The 18,189-nt window shown below is 57.1% G+C and overlaps 1 protein-coding gene and 1 non-coding gene across 5 annotated transcripts in view; both read right to left on the bottom strand.

The window, feature by feature from the left end:
- ITGB4 (integrin subunit beta 4) overlaps positions 1 to 18,189 on the bottom strand; it is a 31,965-nt gene that overhangs the window by 9,529 nt on the left and 4,247 nt on the right. For all 4 annotated transcript variants that reach the window (XM_070479946.1, XM_070479948.1, XM_070479947.1 and 1 more), the window contains exons 3-27: positions 17,461 to 17,543; positions 17,144 to 17,245; positions 16,786 to 16,990; positions 15,761 to 15,857; positions 15,402 to 15,573; positions 14,198 to 14,461; positions 13,832 to 13,921; positions 13,441 to 13,563; positions 12,837 to 13,001; positions 12,593 to 12,669; positions 11,495 to 11,697; positions 9,818 to 9,921; positions 9,616 to 9,714; positions 9,350 to 9,479; positions 8,455 to 8,577; positions 8,244 to 8,350; positions 7,479 to 7,512; positions 7,106 to 7,297; positions 6,767 to 6,870; positions 6,407 to 6,465; positions 6,245 to 6,268; positions 4,842 to 4,990; positions 4,577 to 4,756; positions 3,619 to 3,767; positions 600 to 804 (exon numbers count right to left, since the gene is read on the bottom strand). In XM_070479946.1, coding sequence (XP_070336047.1) covers positions 600 to 804; positions 3,619 to 3,767; positions 4,577 to 4,756; positions 4,842 to 4,990; positions 6,245 to 6,268; positions 6,407 to 6,465; positions 6,767 to 6,870; positions 7,106 to 7,297; positions 7,479 to 7,512; positions 8,244 to 8,350; positions 8,455 to 8,577; positions 9,350 to 9,479; positions 9,616 to 9,714; positions 9,818 to 9,921; positions 11,495 to 11,697; positions 12,593 to 12,669; positions 12,837 to 13,001; positions 13,441 to 13,563; positions 13,832 to 13,921; positions 14,198 to 14,461; positions 15,402 to 15,573; positions 15,761 to 15,857; positions 16,786 to 16,990; positions 17,144 to 17,245; positions 17,461 to 17,543 — 3,240 coding nt within the window. The remainder of the gene's footprint in view (positions 1 to 599; positions 805 to 3,618; positions 3,768 to 4,576; positions 4,757 to 4,841; positions 4,991 to 6,244; positions 6,269 to 6,406; positions 6,466 to 6,766; positions 6,871 to 7,105; positions 7,298 to 7,478; positions 7,513 to 8,243; positions 8,351 to 8,454; positions 8,578 to 9,349; positions 9,480 to 9,615; positions 9,715 to 9,817; positions 9,922 to 11,494; positions 11,698 to 12,592; positions 12,670 to 12,836; positions 13,002 to 13,440; positions 13,564 to 13,831; positions 13,922 to 14,197; positions 14,462 to 15,401; positions 15,574 to 15,760; positions 15,858 to 16,785; positions 16,991 to 17,143; positions 17,246 to 17,460; positions 17,544 to 18,189) is intronic.
- TRNAA-AGC (transfer RNA alanine (anticodon AGC)) lies at positions 1,538 to 1,609 on the bottom strand. Its single transcript has one exon. It is a non-coding gene; the product is annotated as a tRNA-Ala (tRNA).

An 18,189-nucleotide genomic window follows, 5' to 3' on the forward strand; every position in this document is an offset into this window, starting at 1 on the left:
GAACCTTCCTCCTGCTCCAGGGGGAGCCAGGAGGGTCTCTAGAGGGATGAGGGCTTGCCCTTTTGGTCCCTTTGGCAGCCAAGGTGTGCCCCACAGAGAACATTTTCTCTTCCCAACGCCCTACCCCAAGACTCCTCCTCCACCCCAAGACTCCTCCTCCACCCCCACCCTCTCCAGGGTGGGCTCACAGGCTGCTCTATAATGGAACCTAAGGGCCCGTAAGAAGTGTTTCACCCCTTCTGGAACACTTGCATTTTAGCTTGAACTAAGGCTGAAGTCATCAAAGGGCTAAGGCCTAATGGTGGGATTCCCAGCCAGCGGCAGGCCGGTGGCCACATGGCCCCAGTCTCTCTGATTGACAGCAGGGTTGCCAGATAAATACAAGATGCCTAGTTAAACTGGAATTTCATGCAAAGATACTTTTAAAGAATAATTACATCCCCAATAGTGCATGGGATATACTTATACTACAAGTTCAGTTGTATTTTGTCTGAGATTCAAATTTAACTCAGCATTCTGTATTTTTACTGGCTGAGACTGTCAAGAAGCCCCTAGTCCTCCCTCCCCACCTGCTTAACCTGACCCCAGGCTCTGGCTACCTCGGTCCCCAATGATGACAGTGGCAGACTGCGGCTGGCCCAGGCGGGCCCCGAACTTGGGGTTGCTGAGTTGAATGTAGAAGCGGCGGGTCTGGGGGCCCCGCAGGAGGGAGTCCATCTCCTGCAGCTCCAGGAGCTTCACCTGCAGCTCCTTCCAGGTCTCCCCAGGTTGGAACAGCAGCTCACCCTCCACAGGGATGTAGTCCTAGGAATGGCAAGGGGTCAGAGTTGGAGCAGGCCTGGGAGATGCGCCATGGCCACACCCCCATGGCTCCACCCCCCACCTCACAGCCGATGCAGAGACCTTCACGCACAGACTGTCCCACGTGGACACGGAATGGCTCCTGTTTATACAGCACCTCTTGGGCATCAAGCACTTTCCAGATACTAAATCGTTTCATCCTCAGGGCAGAGTAAGGTAGAGATATTACTGTCCCCATTTTTACAGATCAGGTAACTGAGGCACACAGAGGTAAAGAAAGCTGCCCAAGTTCACACAGGTAGTTGTGGTGGAGCTGGGATTTCAACCAAGGCACAGAGAGACAGGGATGCAGATAAAGAGGGTGAGAGAGACAAGGATGCAGATACTGGAGGGCCCCACACAGACAGGCACTCAGCCAGGGGTGCTGAGATTTGCAGGCCTTACCTAGGAGGGAGGAAACGTTCCCCACCCTGGGGCTCTAAAGTCTGGATCCCACCAGCCCCCAGGCCCTGCCTCCAGGGTGGGGTGCTTATATTCTCTCCAGTTTTTGTTTTTCAATGTCCTAGAGCTTTTCCCTGAACATCCTGGGATTAACATGTACCTGTATGGGGCAGATAGATTGCAGTGTGTGTGTGTAGGGGAAGTCTTTTCACCTGATGCCACTAGGTGGCGCTGCAAACTAACATTCAGATTCTTTGCTAGCAAGGCACCAGGGAAGCCCAAAAAAATGTAAGGATGGAGGTACTGGGGATTGAACCCAGGGCCTCATGCATGCTAAGCATGCGCTCTACCACTGAGCTATACCCCCAGGCATCTATCTGTATATACATACATGTACACATCTGTATAGAAAGAGACAAAGCAACTATCAACAATGGGTGAATCTATGTCAAGAGCAAATGGGTGCTAATTTTATTAGTCTTTCCATTCTGCTGTAGGTTTGAAGTTTCTCAAAATAAAAAGTTGAGAAATATTTTAAAATGTTAAGAAAAAAAAACACAGTTCACAACCAAAGGATCTTTATAAAGGGCTTCGCTAGTGGCTCAGATGGTAAAGAATCTGCCTGCAATGCAGGAGACTTAGGTTTGATCCCTGGGTTGGGAAGATCCCTTGGAGAAAGGAAAGCAACCCACTCCAATATTCTTGCCTGGAGAATCACATGGACAGAAGAGCCTGGTGGTCCACAGTTCATGGGGTCACAAAGAGTCAGACATGACTGAGTGACTTAACACTTTCATTTTTTCACTTTCAGTGAAAAGTTATGTTTGTACAAATTCCTTTTTGGAATTTTTACTGGGAGCATTAGAGCAGCAATGAAAACCATTCCTACCTATAAAGAATAGGGTGTGTGCGCACAGTTGCTCTCATGGTTGCCAAGTGGGCCTGCAGGCCAGTGAGACTAACGTTTATTACTTTTTGGGTGAAGTTTTTTTGTTTCATTTTTAATTTGGGGCCACACCCTGTGGCACATGGAACTTCCCCAAACCAGGATTGAACCCACACCCCCTGCAGTGAAACTGCAGCATCTTAACCACTGGTCCAAGAGGAAAGTCTAGTGAAGTTTTGATGTGAATATTTTTAGTTTTAAAATATTGGTAATAGGTATAAAATAGATAACTAATAAGAATCTATGGTACAGCACATGGGACTCTACTCAGCACTCTGTAATGACCTATATGGGAACAGAATCTAAAAAAGAGTGGATATATGTCTATGTTTAACTGATTCACTTAGCTGTACAACAGAAACTAATATGGTAAATCAACTGTATGCCAATAAAAAAATTAATTTTAAAAAATTGGTAATGGTAATAGGGAATTCCCTGGCAGTCCAGTGGTTAGGACTCTGCAATTTCATTGCCAAGTCCCTGGGTCCAGGTTCAATCCCTGGTTGGGAGACTAAGATCCCACAAGCCAAGCAGCATGGCCAGAACAATCAAAATACACAAAATGTTGGAAATTAATTTAGAAAAACAAACAGATGTATAAGCCAAACTAAGCACAGACATGGCTGTTGTCTAAGAGTGATAAAGTTGTGATAAAGTTGACACCAGCCCACCAGGAGGCCCTCCCTGCCCTGAAGGGTTGGTCCTGTGGCCTGGCCCACAGAGGGCCTGCCTGGCAATGTCAGTCTGGGGACATGAGAGCATGTGATCCCCCATCAAGGAGGCCAGAGCCCCTGGGCCATGGCAGACGGGGCAGTTTATTTCTTTGAAGAGTGCCCGGGTGAATCCTGGAATGCTACAACCCCATTGTAGCATCCGTAGACACGGATGGTCTGGACATGATGAGGCCTTATGCAGGGCATCACTGGCCTTTTTGATGAAAGTGAAAGTGAAATCACTCGGTCGTGTCCGACTCTTTGCGACCCCAAGGACGGTAGCCCACCAGGTTCCTCTGTCCTTGGGGTTTTCCAGGCAAGAATACTGGAGTAGGTTGCCGTTTCCTTCTCCAGGAGATCTCGACTCATTTGAAAAGACCCTGATTGGGGTCTGGGAAAGACTGAAGGTGGGAGAAGGGGACAGCAGAGGATGAGATGGTTGGATGGCATCACTGACTCAATGGACATGAGTTTGAGTAAACTCCGGGAGTTGGTGATGGACAGGGAGGCCTGGGGTGCTGCGGTCCATGGGGTCACAAGGAGTTGGACACAACTGAGTGACTGAACTGAGCTGAGCCCCTGCTGAAGGGTGGCAGGGGGAACGTGTCCTTGGGAGGCCAGCCCGTGGCACCACCAGCATCCAGACATCCAGGATGCCTCTGAGTCCAGCTCCCACCGGGCCCTTGGGATGTGCCTGACGCCGTGGCGAGGACTCACCCGGTTGCCCTTGGCGGTGTTGTCCTGCGTGCGGTAGGAGACCTGTGACTTGCCGCTGTCCAGGATGCGCCGGACCACGGGGATGCGGGCCACATGCTCCCCGCTGCTGATCAAGTACTCAGGCTGCTCAAAGGACACGATCCCGCTGGCTGCAAGGAGTCAGGCGCCGGTCAGGGGTCTTGATCACAGTCCCCCTCTCAGCCCCCACCCTCCCCTGGCCCAGCCCGGCCCAGACCTCAGGAGTCTTCTTGTCACCCCTCACCCCTCTGCTCTCTGGGGAGGGTGAACAGAGGGGCTGGAAAAGTCTTCCAGGAGAAGTTGACAAGGCTGGAACAGTGTCCAGCTGACATCCTGAAAGGGTCGGGGCAGAGAAGTGAGGCCAGGCAGTGGCAAGACTAGAGATGAGGGCTAAGACCAAGGGCCGGGGCAGAGCAGGCCTAAGTCCTGCGGCAAGTGGGGAGGAGGGGTCAGTGACCAGAACAGACCCTCTGGACACCGGAAGGATGGTTATCAACAAGTCCAGGTTGCCCGAGAAACTAGCACGGAAGGCAAGGTGGGTGACAGAGGTGTGACGCCTTGCCCGCCCTCTAGGTAGGCCTGGGCAGAAGCAGCCCCAGGTCCCTTCTTGCTCTGATGTCCTGGCATCCTGGGGACCCATTCAGTCTCAAGTTCAAAGGTCACAGGTCAAGGAGAGGGTCGTGGGACAGCTCCGGGAGAACTCAGTACCCTCTGGTGCTTATAAGAGAAGCCCCACAATGAGCAAGCACTGTGCAGACAGGTACAGCCACAACCCCTCACAAGAGCCTGATACCCATTTTGCATATGGAGAAACCAAGGCTCAGAGGTTGAGTTGCTTGCCTAGGCCACACGGCCAGGTCCCACTTCTACTTGGATGCGAGGAGACAAGGGCCCCAGAACCCCCTTTGGGCGCCCCCTGGTGGCCCGCACGCTGACCGACCTTGCTCCTTGATGATGGTGATGTTGACCAGGCGGCGGCCAAGGGTGGCGGTGCCCACGGGCACGTCGATGGCCTCCACCAGCAACTGTTTCTCATCGTCGTCCTCGGGCCGGATAAACAGAGGCACCCGCACGTCCACCAGCTCCACGCCCTCCTGGAACTCCACCATGCCCCGGGCGTCTGGTGGGGAGCCATCAGACGGGGTCAGTGGGCCGCACGGGGGTGGGAAGTGAGAGGGAGGGGCACGGGGAGCCTGCCCACCTACCCTGGTCTGCAGTGAGCGTGTAATAGCCGGGGGCCACCTTGAGCTCATGGAAGGCCCCCGGCTCCACGTGCTTCTCCGTCAGCTTCAGCAGGGCCTGCTTGGCCGAGCGGGGAGCCATCAGCACGGTGTCCACAATGGTGTGGTCCTGTCTGGGGGCGGGGCAGGCGGGGGGGGTGTCAGGCCGGCCGGGAGGCTGCCACGCATCCCTGTCCACCCCTCCTGCCGTCCTCTCTGCATCAGGCACAAGATTCCAGGCAGCAAAAAGCGGTTTCTTCAGAGCCAGACAGGCGCAGAGGCCCGGGCTGGCCCCACCACCGCCCTCTGCAGCCTCAGGGTCCTGATCTGTGAGATGAGGCTCCCTGCCCACCTCTCCCAGAAGGGCTGATGATGCCCACGTACAGGCGGAACAGCAAAGATGCTAAGGGGACAGGCCAGACTGCCTGGGTTCAAATCCTGGCTCTTTATCTTAAAACTTTTCTTTTTTACCAAACCACATGGAAATTGAACCTGGTCCATGGCAGCGAAAGCCTGAGTCTTAACTGCTGCTACTGTGTTGTGCTCAACCATGTCTGACTCTTTGTGACCCGATGGACTGGAGCCTCCCAGGTTCCTCCGTCTATGGAATTTTCCATTTAAGAATACTGGAGTGGGTTGCCATTCCTACTCTAGGAAATCTTCCAGACCCAGGGACTGAACCCGCGTCTCTTGCACTGGCAGGCAGGTTCTTTAACACTGAGCCTCCTGGGAAGCCTTAACTGCTGGACCACCAGGGAATTCCCCTGGTTCTATATCTTAATGGCGAGGTAACCTTGGGTAAGTTACTTAACTTCTCTGATCCTCCGTTTCCTCAACTGAACAATGGGAATAGCAATGATACCCACGTGAATAAGATAACCACACACTCAAGTCTTTAGAACAAGGCCTGGCCTGCCATCAGCACTCACAGTGCTGGTGAGAGCTGTCTTCTTTTTCTGTCTTCTTGGTATTGAACCCCACCCCACTCTTCCCTGGGGGGTCTGGGACTCGGGGTGGGAACTGGGAAGGAAGTGTGTCACCCACTGGACCATCTGGCTGGTAACCAGCGGCGCCTTCAGGATCAAGGCCTTGGGCCTCAGAGGAGCGCTGGCTCTGGGCACCGGCTGTCCCTGGCAATGGGTGGGGGCTATTGCCCATGTGAGGCCAGGGACTGGGTTGGCTCATTTCCTTGTAAGTTTCTTGTTCTCATACAGGGGCTGGCTCTTGGTGAGGGCTTCGTATGGCTATCTGTTCAGTGGCGGTCCTACCCCAGGACAGACCCAGACAGCCCTCCTCTCCCATGGGGTGGAGATGATGGAGATGGAAGTGGGGATGGGGGAGGTGGGAGTTGGGGCTGGTACCACCCCACCGCTGTGTCTTTGACTCACTTTTTCCCGGCGTTGGGCTGCTGCCTGTGGGGGACAAAGTGAAGACCGTGAGCCAGATGGTCCCCAGGGCGGGGAGGGATTATCCACTTGGGAGACATCCCCTGGCGTCAGCGATGGGGGCAGCACCACCCCCCCACCCCACCCTGGGCGCCCAGGACCCACCGGAACTTGGTCTGCTGGAGGCTGTGCGCGCCTGTGATTTGTCGGTACACCTCGTTCAGCTGCCAGGCAAGGGAGGGCTGTGAGGCTCAGGCCCTGGGGGAGCCCCCGCACCCAGAGGACCTCCTGGGCGTGGCTGGGGGCGTGGCCACGGGCATGCGCAGTGGCTCTACCCTTCTGGAAGCATTCACAGTGTGGGCAGATCCCAGGGTGACCCCCCCCAGCCACACACGTGTCCCAGGAAGCCCTTCTTTCCCACCCAGACGCATCCAGGCCCCACGGCGGCTTCCCTCTGCCATCCTGCCACCCAGCTCATGCCCGGCCCAGAGGTGCCCGCTGCCCAGGACCGACCTGGCTTCTTACATTCTCCTCCACCTCCTGGCGCAGCTGGTCGCATTCTCGAGTGCCAGGTTTCAGCAGGTTCTCGGTGCAGAGGCGGGCGAGCCGCAGGGACAGTCCGTAAGGCACTAGGGCAGGCGGGGAGGGGGGTCATCAGTCTCTCCACGGTGGGCACCGCAGAAGCCCCCTCCTCCAGAAGCCATGCTCGGATTGGGGGGCACTGGGGGCGTGTACCCCTCAGGAAGGGTATTATATGGCCACCCTGTGCCTGCAGCCGATACCCAGAGAAAAGAGGATTGCTGGATCCTGGACCGGGGAGCAGTGGCGCCCCAGGCCCCAAGGGCGCCCAGCCCTGGCCCTCACCCAGCTCCGCGGGGTTGATGCCCGCAGCGTGCGAGGCGAAGCCGGGCCGCTGCACGTTGTTGGTGATCTTCCACCGGACCGTGTCACGCCCCTTGAGGTTCCCGCTGCGCAGCAAGGGCGTGTCCAGGTGGTCCGAGGCCATCAGGTTCTCGCGCAGCATGTAGTGGTCTTCCTTGAAGCCCACCATGTGGCCTGGGGGACCTGGGCCTCAGTAGGGGCTGCTTCCTAGACCCTCCCCCGCCACACCCCCAGGTGGGACCCCCCCCACGACACCCCACCTCTGTCCCAGACATTGGGCCCTGCTTCCCCTCCACCCTCGCTGAAGGAAGGAGCCATCACAGGCCCACCACCCCTGCTGAGGCCAGGCCCGTACCTCGGTTGCAGCAAGGGAGAAGGGCCAGGCAGGCCTAGGAGGCAAGGAGGGTGGGGATGAGAGCTGAGAGGCCGCCCCGGCCCAAGGAAGTCCCTCCGGCTACCACCTCCAGCCCACGGCAGTGGTCCAGAGGGGTCAGCAGTGCCTTCCCCAGACACTGGGATATCCAGGCAGTTACAGGGGCCTGGGTGTGGGCACAGAGGGGAACAGGGGCAGAGGGTACCCAAAATGCATGCCATGGGGCTCTGGTCCCGCTATCTACTCTGGAAAGTAAAAGGTTCTGTGATCAAACTCCTTTGGGGAGCACTGAATTCCTATCCCACGTAGTTTCATCATGCAAACAACTAGCTCAAAGGCTCCGATAAGCCCTGCAGAGGAGAAACCGCTTTCTCAAAAGCATTTGATCACAGAACTCTTTTTCCCTGTAACACACAGGGATACGACCCTGCGGGCTGCCAGAGGGGTGCCCCTGCCCCCTTCAGCATCGCCCGCCGGGCCATGCTCACGCTCTCCTGTCTCCGGTCTTCCCTCCCAGGGAGGCGGCGGCTCCTGGTGGGCAGAGCCCTTCCTCTCTCTTGGCTCTCGTGACCCTTGGCATGCGGCTGACCCCCGGGCCAGGGACTCCCAGGAGTCTGGCCACCGCTGGTTGGCAGAGGCGAGGGGCTGGGGTGGGGTGGGCACCAGAGCTGCGCAGAACATGGTGGGTTCACTTGGCCTCTGCGCCCTACAGGGACCCAAGTGGGGTGGGGACCTGGGAGCCCCCACCTTGCAGCAGGCGCAGTACTTCCAACAGAGCAGCAGCAGCAGGACCAGGAACAGGAGGAGGAAGATGAGCAGGGGGATGAGCCACCAGAAGGTGCCCGGGGGGCATTCTAGGGAGGAAGGAGGAAGAGGGGGAGGGAGCCAGTGCCAGCCCCACCCCCCACCCGGGCCTGATCGGCCACCCAGGCCCACCCCTGCCGGCCGGCCAGCTCACCCTTCCTCCTCTGCACCAGGACAGTGCTGTTGGGCCCGGGGGCGCCGTCACCCTCCACGGTGTAACTGTAGGTACAGTCGTCATCCTCGTCCCGGAAGGAGCAGTGCTCCACCACCTCCTCCGCTGCAGGCACAGACAATCAGCAGGGCACCCGACCCCAGCCCGGAGCACCTCCGGGCCTGGCGAGGGGTCCGCTCCTCACCGCGGCCTTGCTCTGGGGGCCACCCCACCCATCACAGGGTCGGGGTCGCAGGGAGAGGCCTCTCCCTGGGGAAGAATGTGGGTTCCCAGCAGACTGTGCATGCGGAGGGGGCGAAGTGGGGGCTCCCCTGCGCAGGACCGTCAAAAGTCTGCAAATCTGTGCCTGTCCTGGGCCTCACTCAGGAGCTGGGCTTCTAGAACATGTTTCTGACCCAGAGGAAAGGAGGCTGTGTGCCCCCAGGGCCCGTTTATGCGCCTTTGCTATGTTCATGGCCCTTTCCCCAGGACTGAGTGCCCTGGCCAGACTGGGCGTGCCCTCCCTGGGTCTGTGTGCCCTGTCTGGAGCCCCTCTTTGTGGACAGCCTGTCCTCAGTTTGGACTATGAGCCCCCACCCACCTCTACAGCCCCGCCCCGATGAGAGACACACCCCTACCTCTCAGAGGTCTCCCCTTGCCGAGTCCTCTTGCCTGCTCTGTACCTTTCTTTTTTTTTCTTTAAATATGTTTTTTTTCATATGGACCATTTTTAAAGTCTTTATTGAATTTGTTAGACTATTGTTTCTATTTTATGTTTTGGTTTTCCAGCCACAAGGCATATGGGATCCTAGCTCCCTGGCCAGGGATTGAACCTGCATCCCTTGCATTGGAAGGTGAAGTCTTAACCACTGGACTGAGAGGGAAGTCCGCCCTGTACCTTTCTTAAGCTCATCCACCATCTTGACCTTGAAGCTGCACTCCTCGCACGTGCGCCCCTTCTTCTCACCGGTGCCCCACGCCTGGCACTGCACGCAGGAGCGCAGGTCCTCGCAGAGGCCCAGGCGGATCTGGGTGGGCGAGGAGGGGGGCAGCCGGACACTGTGCTGGGTGGCCGCTGCCAGGCCCACTCCCGCAACCTCACCCCCTTGGGCAGCCCCCGCGGCACGCGGTCCCCGCGCCCACGCCCCGCGAGTCTGGCCTCACCGCAGAGTAGTTGATCTCACAGACGGTGTCCGTGTAGAGCGACTGTTGGTTGCAGTGGCAGCGGCCGCACTCGCAGTAGCCCCGCCCGTTACAGAGACCCTGAGGCGAGGCAAGGCCCCTGTGAGCCAGCTGCGCCCCATCCCTGTCTGAGAGGGGGGCCCCGCCCACTGTCCCCCACGGCCTGCCTCGTGCCCAGGCCTACCCCGTTACTGTCGATGCAGGTGGCGTTGCTGAGAGGACAGTCACAGCTCAGACCTGTCCAGCCGGGCTCACACACACACTGACCCATGGAGCAGCGTCCCCGGTCTGCAAAGGAGGGAAGGCGGGAGAGGAGAGGCACATTTGCACCTGCAGTCCAGGCTGCCCACCTGGCAGAGCTGCCTTGGGAGCTGGGATGTCTCCAGCCACGGGCAGAGCCATCTCTTCCTCTCTTTCCTGGAGTTCCTCCTCTCCATTTTTCCCACTCTATTCTGCCCTCTACCTTCTGCTCTGCAGATGGAGTGATCACCCCAAAACACAAACCCAGTCGCATGTCTCCCCTGTCTAAGAACCTCTGATGAGTCCCGGACAATGCAATAAGGTAAGAAAAAGAAGTAAAACATACGTATTGGAAAGTAAGAAACAAAAAACTGTCATTATTTGCCAATATCAGAAATGTCCCCAAATAGCAAGAAGAATCCATAGGTAAGTTACTAGGTTTCATAAGTTAGTTGAGCAAGGTGGCTGGATACAAAGTTAACATATAAAGAGTTAGAAAACGAAATTAAAACCTCCAATGACTCCCTTTGCCCAAAGGATAAAGTCCAATATCCTTGCTGTAATAGGGGTTGACTAACTGCAGCCCGCAGGCCAAATCCAGCTCACCACCTGCCTCTGCAAAAGTGTTATTGGAACAGAGCCACACTTGTTTGCTTCCGTATTGCCTATAGCTGCTTTCTGCTACAATGGCAGAGCTGAGTACTAGTGACAAAAACGGCTTGGCTTACAAAACTGAAAACATTTAATGTCTGGCCCTTTAAGAAAAAGTGTGGACTAGATAAAAACTGGATACATCCTGGCCTGGAATCCAATCCCCTCACACTCTGGCCTCTCCAGCAGCATCTCCCTTCCTTCCTATCTCACGACTCCGCCTGTGCTAAATACCTGTCTTTCTCCAGACATCCTGGGTTCTCCTTTCATTTCTCTGAGTGCACTGTGGAGTGGGCAGGTAAAGAGAAGAGAAGGCAGATAAAAGCAAGAATGAAGGAAAGAGTAGACCCCTGGTGGCAAGTATACAGCTGGGATTTAATAAGTATTTGGTCAGTGGATTTTCACTCAGTCTCCTCCATTTACCCAGTCAGTCCTTCCATGTGGCCCCTGTGGGTTCTGTGACCCCTGCCCAGTTCTAGAAGCTCTGGCCAGCCTATGGGCCCCTAGCCTGGACCCACACTGTATTGGGCCCTGCAGGATGCATTACCCCAGGCCCTGCCTGCCTGAGATGTAGCATCCTCCAAGAGAGGAAAATCGCCATGCCTTATAGTACCAATCCCTGAGACTGAGTTGAGTGGTACCCACCCTAGTGGGATGGGAGAGTGAAGAAGAAGGTGGGCATGGACTGGAGGACCTCAGGGGACCAGAGTCTTAAACATAAGGGTAATGTCATGCTGGCAGGGGCCTTGGGCATCAAGTTTTTGGAGGAAAGAGGTCCAGGTTGGGGCTGGGCTTGGGGGAGGCACTCAGGGAATCTGGAGGAGGGCTAGGCTTGCACACAGGGATTCTGACTCCTGGTGGGGCTCTCTCAACTTGGACTCTGATGGGAGAGCTGGCGGGGCAGGGTGTGGGCTGGGCATGCAGGCCACCCCCAAAGCCCCAGGCCACCCCACTCGGGTCAGCAGCTCACCATTGCAGAGGAAGCCGGAGGTGCGGGGGCACTGGAAGTTGTCGTACTCGCAGAACTGACCCTCGTAGCGGCCTTCGCCATAACACACACAGTGGCCACACTGGCACTCGCCACGCCCAGAGCACGCCTTGTCCTCGCCCTCCCGCTGGCAGGGCTGCAGGTCGCTCTGGGAGCCGGTGGAGCAGTTACAGGTCTTGCCACTCCTGCAGGAGGAGCCAGTCACTTCCCCACTGCCCAGCAAGAAAGCTGGGCTTTCACCATCCCATTTTACAGATGAGGAAACTGAGGCTCTAAGCGGGTCTAAGTTAAGCAGACAGCAGTGCTTGAACTGAACTCAAACCTCAGTTCCCTGAGACCCTCCCTCTGTTCCCTCAAGTCATGACAAATCTGTTCAATGTCTTGAAGCTTGAAAAGCCCTTATTCTCACTATCACTCAATTCATGACTCACTTCTGCTCAGGGAATAGGGGCCCATGGCTCAGATGTGCTGTGTGTTCAGTCGTGTCTGACTCTTTGTGTCCCCAGGGACTGTAGCCCACCAGGCACCTTTGTCCATGGGATTTTTCCAGGCAAGAATACTGGAGTGGGTAGCCATTCCTTCTCCAGGATGGCTCAGACACTAAAGCTTCAAAAGGGGTGGAGGGCAAAGTTAGCTTCCCCTCTGCCCAACCCACAACCCCTGATGGCCACTGTCCTGATTCTTAAATGACTTTCCAGAGATAATCCTATATATCCAGGTATTTTTTCAAGAATTATCCAGGGTTTCTTTGGGGGCGGGGGGGTGGAGGGGTGGTGTTGCACTGGATGGCTTGCAGGATCTTAAGTTTCCTGATCAGGGAATGAACCCACAGCTCCAGCCATAAGAACACCAAGTCCTAACCACTGGACCATCAGGGAGTTCCCATATCCATGTTTTCAAAGTGCTTTGAATTTAATCCACCTACCAACTGGATGTGCCCCTTTCTCAGCCCCTTCTATGCCCAGCTGCCACCCCCTCCTCAGTCTGCCTCCATGGTGTGCCCAGCATCAAGAGCTCGCGGGCCCCTTCTCTGGGAGATGCTGGCATCCTGGATGCCAGCTTCACCCCCACCACACTTACCAGCCCTCGTGACACACACAGTGTCCACACATGAAGTCCCCGTGGAAGTTGCAGCGAGATGACCGCTCCTCTTTTTGCTGGAATGAAATCGTGGTGGGATGGGTGGGGAGGGGAGGGGCAGGAGCTGCTGGCCACCGCCCCTCAGGGCACCCCGAAGAGGGAGCTCTGCTTTGTTACTTGGGTCCCTGGGCAGACAGCTCACCCTCTCCCTGCCCGCGCCCCCCCGGGCAGGGCCGTGGCATACCAGCTCACAGGAGCACACATCACAGATGATGCCCACGTCCATCCTGAGGCCATTGGAGAAGGATGGCTTCAGATGGATGGTGCCCTTCTGGTCCGCCTCCGGCAGCTGGCATGCATGAGCCCCATCCAAGTCCTCGATGGCCCGCAGCTGCACTTGGTATGTGCCCTGCAGGGATCCCGCCTTTAGCCGAGGCAGGCCTGGCTGGACCAGCCAGGATGGCAGTTCTACCTGAAGGTTCTCGGCCCTAAGGCTTCAGGAATGTGTCTGGCCCCTGCCACCCAGCTCCCTGCCCATCCTTCCTCGGGGCTGCCAACTCGCTCCCTCTAGGCAGAGTCAGGATAACAAGAGCCCGACAGTAAGCAGGGCTGCCTTCGGCCCGCTCATTCAGCTGAGCAACCTGGGCTCCGTGCTGACTGATCTCCGCTTTGCAGCTAAGCACCAGCCAAGCATGGTGCAGAGCTCAGCCAAGGGGCTGCTCCAGAGGGCTTCAAACCCAGGTCTGTCCGACTCGGGAGGCCACGCTCCGGATCTCTGCTCGGGTAGACCCCACCCTGCAGGCATTATCCCCCTCCTCCCCTGTCTCGGGGCCCCCACGGAGGCATACCACTTCCCCTCGCCGGATGAAAAAGGACCCCGTGTCCGTCTTCTGGAACATCCTAGAGGTGACCTCTGTCCGCAGGCCTCGAGGACTGTCCAGGGCCCGAATGTCCAGGTTGGAGCGGATGCGCTAAAAGGGAGTAGGCTTATCGATGACCTGGGAGGTGGGGCCCAGACCCACCCACCGTGGCCTGGCTGCCTGAGCTGCGGTCCCACCTGCCTGGAGGCCTGGGGGTCATGGGAGCAGAGCCTGCAGGAGCCTGGGGCCAGGCCCAGGGGGCTCCTCAGGGACCACAGGAGACCCTTCCGCCCTCCCATCCTGTTTCTTGCAATCCTCTGTCATTCAGCCATCTTTCCCGCCAGCCCCCGCCACCCTCGGACCCCGCACTGGCCCTCACGTTGAAGGCTTCCTGCAGCAGATCCACGATGTTGGACGAGTCCTCCTGCAGCACCCCCAGCGAAGAGACAGGGAAATACGATGACAGCCTCTGCGGGACAGAGAGTCGGACCCGGGGCTCAGCCTCTGACGAGTGAGTGTCATCGCTTCGGATCCAGACAGGAGCTTTGGGGCTCACCCACTTTGTGGGTGGGGGACGCTCTTAGCTCCTGCCTGGTTGGGAGTGGGGTCAGAGGATGGGCACGTGACCTCCTCTTCCCACCAGGACCCATCCGAAGTTTCCGGAAGGAAGGAAAGGAGGGTGGGGGGGTGTGTCTGAGAAGTTCCATGGGTCCCTCCCTCAGCCCAGGGAGGCCAAGCCCCGCACCTCGTAGTAGCTATAGGAGTAGTTGGTGACGGCGAAGATGGGGATGATGTTGTGTTGGCCGAGCAGGCGCACCAGGGTGGGCACCGACGGGTAGTCCTGCATCTTGTACTGGGTGTAGGTGCCCGTGGGGTCCAGGTGGCACTCCTCGTCATTACGCCTCATGATGCCGGCCAGCACGTTGGCCCCGTCGGCCTCGTAGTGGAAGGCTGACTCGGTGGAGAAAACCAGCAAGTGGGTGCTGTCGGGGCGCCAGCCGATGTCCCTCTGGGGAGAGCAAGGAGGGGGGTGCCTGTGGAGCAGGCGGCCAGCTGACAGCAACGTCACAGCGTTGCTCAAGGTCATGGCGAAGGCGCGCCCTAACGCGGGGCTCAGTGAGGACTCACAGCCTCCATGAGCAATGCTCAGGACAAACAGCGCCGGAAGGATGATGGGGGTGGAGAGGGGGCAGAGAAACCAGCCATGAGGAGCGGGAAATGGACTGTGCCCACAGCGGTCACCATGCAAGATGGGAGCCAGTTTCAGCTAGCTATCCCCTCAAGGTCTCAGTCAGTCTGTGAGCATCTCTCAACTGCATAGAAAAATGGACACCACGCAACGTTCAACAAAAGACAGAACAGGGATAGCAGCACGTGGCCATTTGTTTGAGAAATATACAGGGTGATTTTGGAAACTGTGTCTTACAAGAGAAAATCTTTATGAAAGCAATAAGTGGGGGGATAAAAAGGCAGAACTATAACGTGCACTGATTTCAACTACATAAGGGAACAATACATGCTGGCAGGGTATCAAGCAGCTGGCTCTGTGATGGTGGTGGAATTATGGGCAATTTCTGTTCTTTGTTTTCCAAATTGTCTACAACATCAGTGCATTATTTTTTAAATGAAAAAATTGATGTGCACGTAAAAAGTGCCCTCTTCCAGCACAGCTGGAGATGGGTATTAGCAGGGAGCTTGGCCTCGGGACACTGAAGATTCCAGAACGTCGAGGCTCAGGTCTGGCTTGCTGACCAATACAAAACCAGGGTAAGACTGCTCAGGCCCCAACCGCTAAACTTGGATTGGAACTGAGGGTCCCCCAGAGGGTCTGAGCTTGTCTGAGGGCATGGGGGCCCCAGCGTGGCACCAGAGCAGGCCAGTGGGCAGCTCTTGACCTTGTAGAGAAACACAGCCCTGGTCTAGGCCGGAAGGAGCCGCCTGGCACTCACAGTGCACACCGCCGTCTGCAGGATGGCGTCGAAACCTCCTTCGGGGGCGTCCAGGTTGCCTGAGATGCGCTCCCCCTTCAGCTTATTCCGGAACTCCTCCACGTCTTCCGTCAGGCTGATGACATTCTTGAAGGAGAAGGGGGGGTCGCTGTTGGGCCAGGGCTCCTTCAGCCTGGCAAGGTGGGAAGGGGAGTGTCAGGGAGAAAGTCAGGGAAGAAGACCCCCACACCCCATGCCCACCCTCCTGGGGGACCACCCCCCCCTCCCCGTGGCTCATTGCAACCCCAAGATTTTCAAAGTGCCTGGGTGGAGAGGAGGTGGGCCACCTGGCCAGGACCCCCGTCCACTCGGTCACTCACTTCTCAGGCCTCATGTCCGTCTGAGGGACGCTGACTTTGTCCACGAACTTGCCAAATCCTATTGTGTAGTCGCTGGTGAGCTGCCTCAAGACCTGAGCTGGGCATCAGTAGGAAAGACAAGGGGCAGCTGAGAGTGGGATGAATGGAGAGAGTAGCACGGAAGCAGATACACTACCATGTAAAATAGTAGCCGGGGGGATTTGCTGTGTCAGTCAGGGACCTCAAACCCGGGCGGCTCTGTGACAGTCTAGATGGGTGGGATGGTGCGGGAGGTGGGAGGGAGCTTCAAGGGTGAGGGGTTGATTCATGTTAATGGATGGCGGACACCAGGGCAATATTGTAAAGCAATTATCCTTCAATGAAAAATAAACTTTTTAAAAATAAAAAAGAAGGGGCAGCTGAGCCCCAAGAACCCCACATCCACATAGGTGTTGGGGGCTGGTTTGGAAAGGAAGAGGAAGAATAACTTAATAACTTAACGTCAATGCTCTGCATGTTTGGCATCAGTTCCTGCACACAACAGCTCTGTCATTATTTACGGATGAAGGGAATGGGACTCGGGGGACTCAGAGTCAGGCATGCAGCAAATTGGAGGGGGCAGGTGGGGAGTTGGACCAGCCATCTGTCAAGCTAGGAGTTAACCTCAGCCTCATGGCAGCTGGGACCCTCCTTGTCAGGACCAGAGGAGGGCGTTTCCTGGCGGTCCAATGGCTGGGACTCTGGGCTTCTACTGCAAGGGCGCGGGTTTGACCCCTGGTCAGGGTATTAAGATCCCACAAGCCACGTGACACGGTGCAGCCAAAAAACCCAAACAGGACCAGAGGGGGTCTGGGGCCCACCCAGCGGGGCCCCCCTCTGTACTGCTGACTGGTTACTGGGGGTCTGGCCAGGGCTCTCCTCTGAGAATGGGGAGGAGTTCTTGGGGTGCTCAGAAGTCCTGTCCTTGCTTGAGGAGCGGGTATAGCTAGCCTGAGCCCTGGCCTCCCGAGCAGCTGGTGGGGGTTGGGGGGGCACCATCTCCATACCCAGGTCCTGCCCCATCTTCTTGAGGTTGTCCAGATCGTCAGACATGGAGTTGGAAAAGTCCATGAGGATATACAGGTCCATGGGGCTCTCCAGGGGCTCGAACACCTGCAGCTCGAAGCGCCACTCCTCGCCCGGCCGCAGCCGCGCCCGCAGCGCCTGGGGGGCCACCTGGCTGCGCCGCAGGGTAGTGTCGATCTGCCTTTCCTGCGCCCAGGGGAGGGGGACACCTGGCTGGAGGGTCTCTCCAGACCTAACGGAGAGACCACTCAGCTCAGCCAGGGGACCCCATAATGCCCCGTAAGCAGCCGGCCTTGAGCTTGGACGGCCCAGCCTCCCCCGAGCCCCGACCCCGGGCACCTCCGTGATTTCAAAGCTGCTCTTCATGACCACCACACTCTCCAGCCGGCAGCCGGCAGCCAGCAGCTCGGCCTGGGTGTTGCAGCGCCGTTCCTTGAATACCTGGCCAGAAGGAGATGGGTCAGGAGGGCAGGGCCCATCCCCACTGCTGTCCTAACCCAGGATTTACACCCCTCAATTTTCCTGAACCCTTGCCCGTTCTCCCATTCCCACCTGGCCCGAGGCTGGGCCGAGGGTGTGACAAGCATGGACTTGGCCAGAGCCCAGGGGTGGGGCGCGTAGGTAGGGGAGGCTGCCCGGGCTGGGCAGCAACACACCTCGTCCGTGCAGTAGGCGCAGTCCTTGTCCACGCGGATGCACTCCGTGCAGCTCTCCACCTGGGCCTTCTTGCAGCGGTTCGCTGGGGAGCAGAGCAAGGTGGACCCACTGAGATGGGCCTTACCCAGGGCCAAGCCCTTCCCTTAAGCACCTTCATTTGAAAGAGATAGCGACTCTCTCCCAAGATACAGAGGGGGAAATAGAGGCCAATGGTATGTGGTTAGCAACCAGCAGAGCTAGGTCTCAAACTGGGACTTTCCACCCAAGTCTGGAGGGAAGGAGGGTGGGGGCTAGGATGGAGGCACTGGCCCATTTGTTGGCAGGGACACCCTAACTAGCCCCGCTGCCTGCTCTTCTGGGATGGTGTGTCGTTTACCAGTGTCCCGAGTGCCGAGCCCATGCCCTGCACGTGGTGAGTTTTTAATAAATAAATGAGGTGAAACTTCAGTTTCCCCAAAGGTTGGGATAGATACCCTTTGGTTTTGTTCAGTTAAAATCACAGTGAGGACCCATTATGTGCACTAGTGGGTGGGGCTCCTGGACTTTCAGGAAAAGGTGTGCTGTCAATGTTTAGCAGTGTCTCCAGTGAGGGCGGGGAAGCCCTGACTTGCAGCATTTACCAATTTCCAAAGTATAAATGTTCTCACCTCGGACTGCTCTGAGCTACCAGCCATGGCGTCCACTGACAGGTACTATTCCCTCAGTAGGCGCCCTTTGCAGACTGCAGA

The sequence above is a fragment of the Odocoileus virginianus genome, chromosome 17, assembly GCF_023699985.2.
Source record: "Odocoileus virginianus isolate 20LAN1187 ecotype Illinois chromosome 17, Ovbor_1.2, whole genome shotgun sequence".
NCBI lineage: Eukaryota > Metazoa > Chordata > Mammalia > Artiodactyla > Cervidae > Odocoileus > Odocoileus virginianus.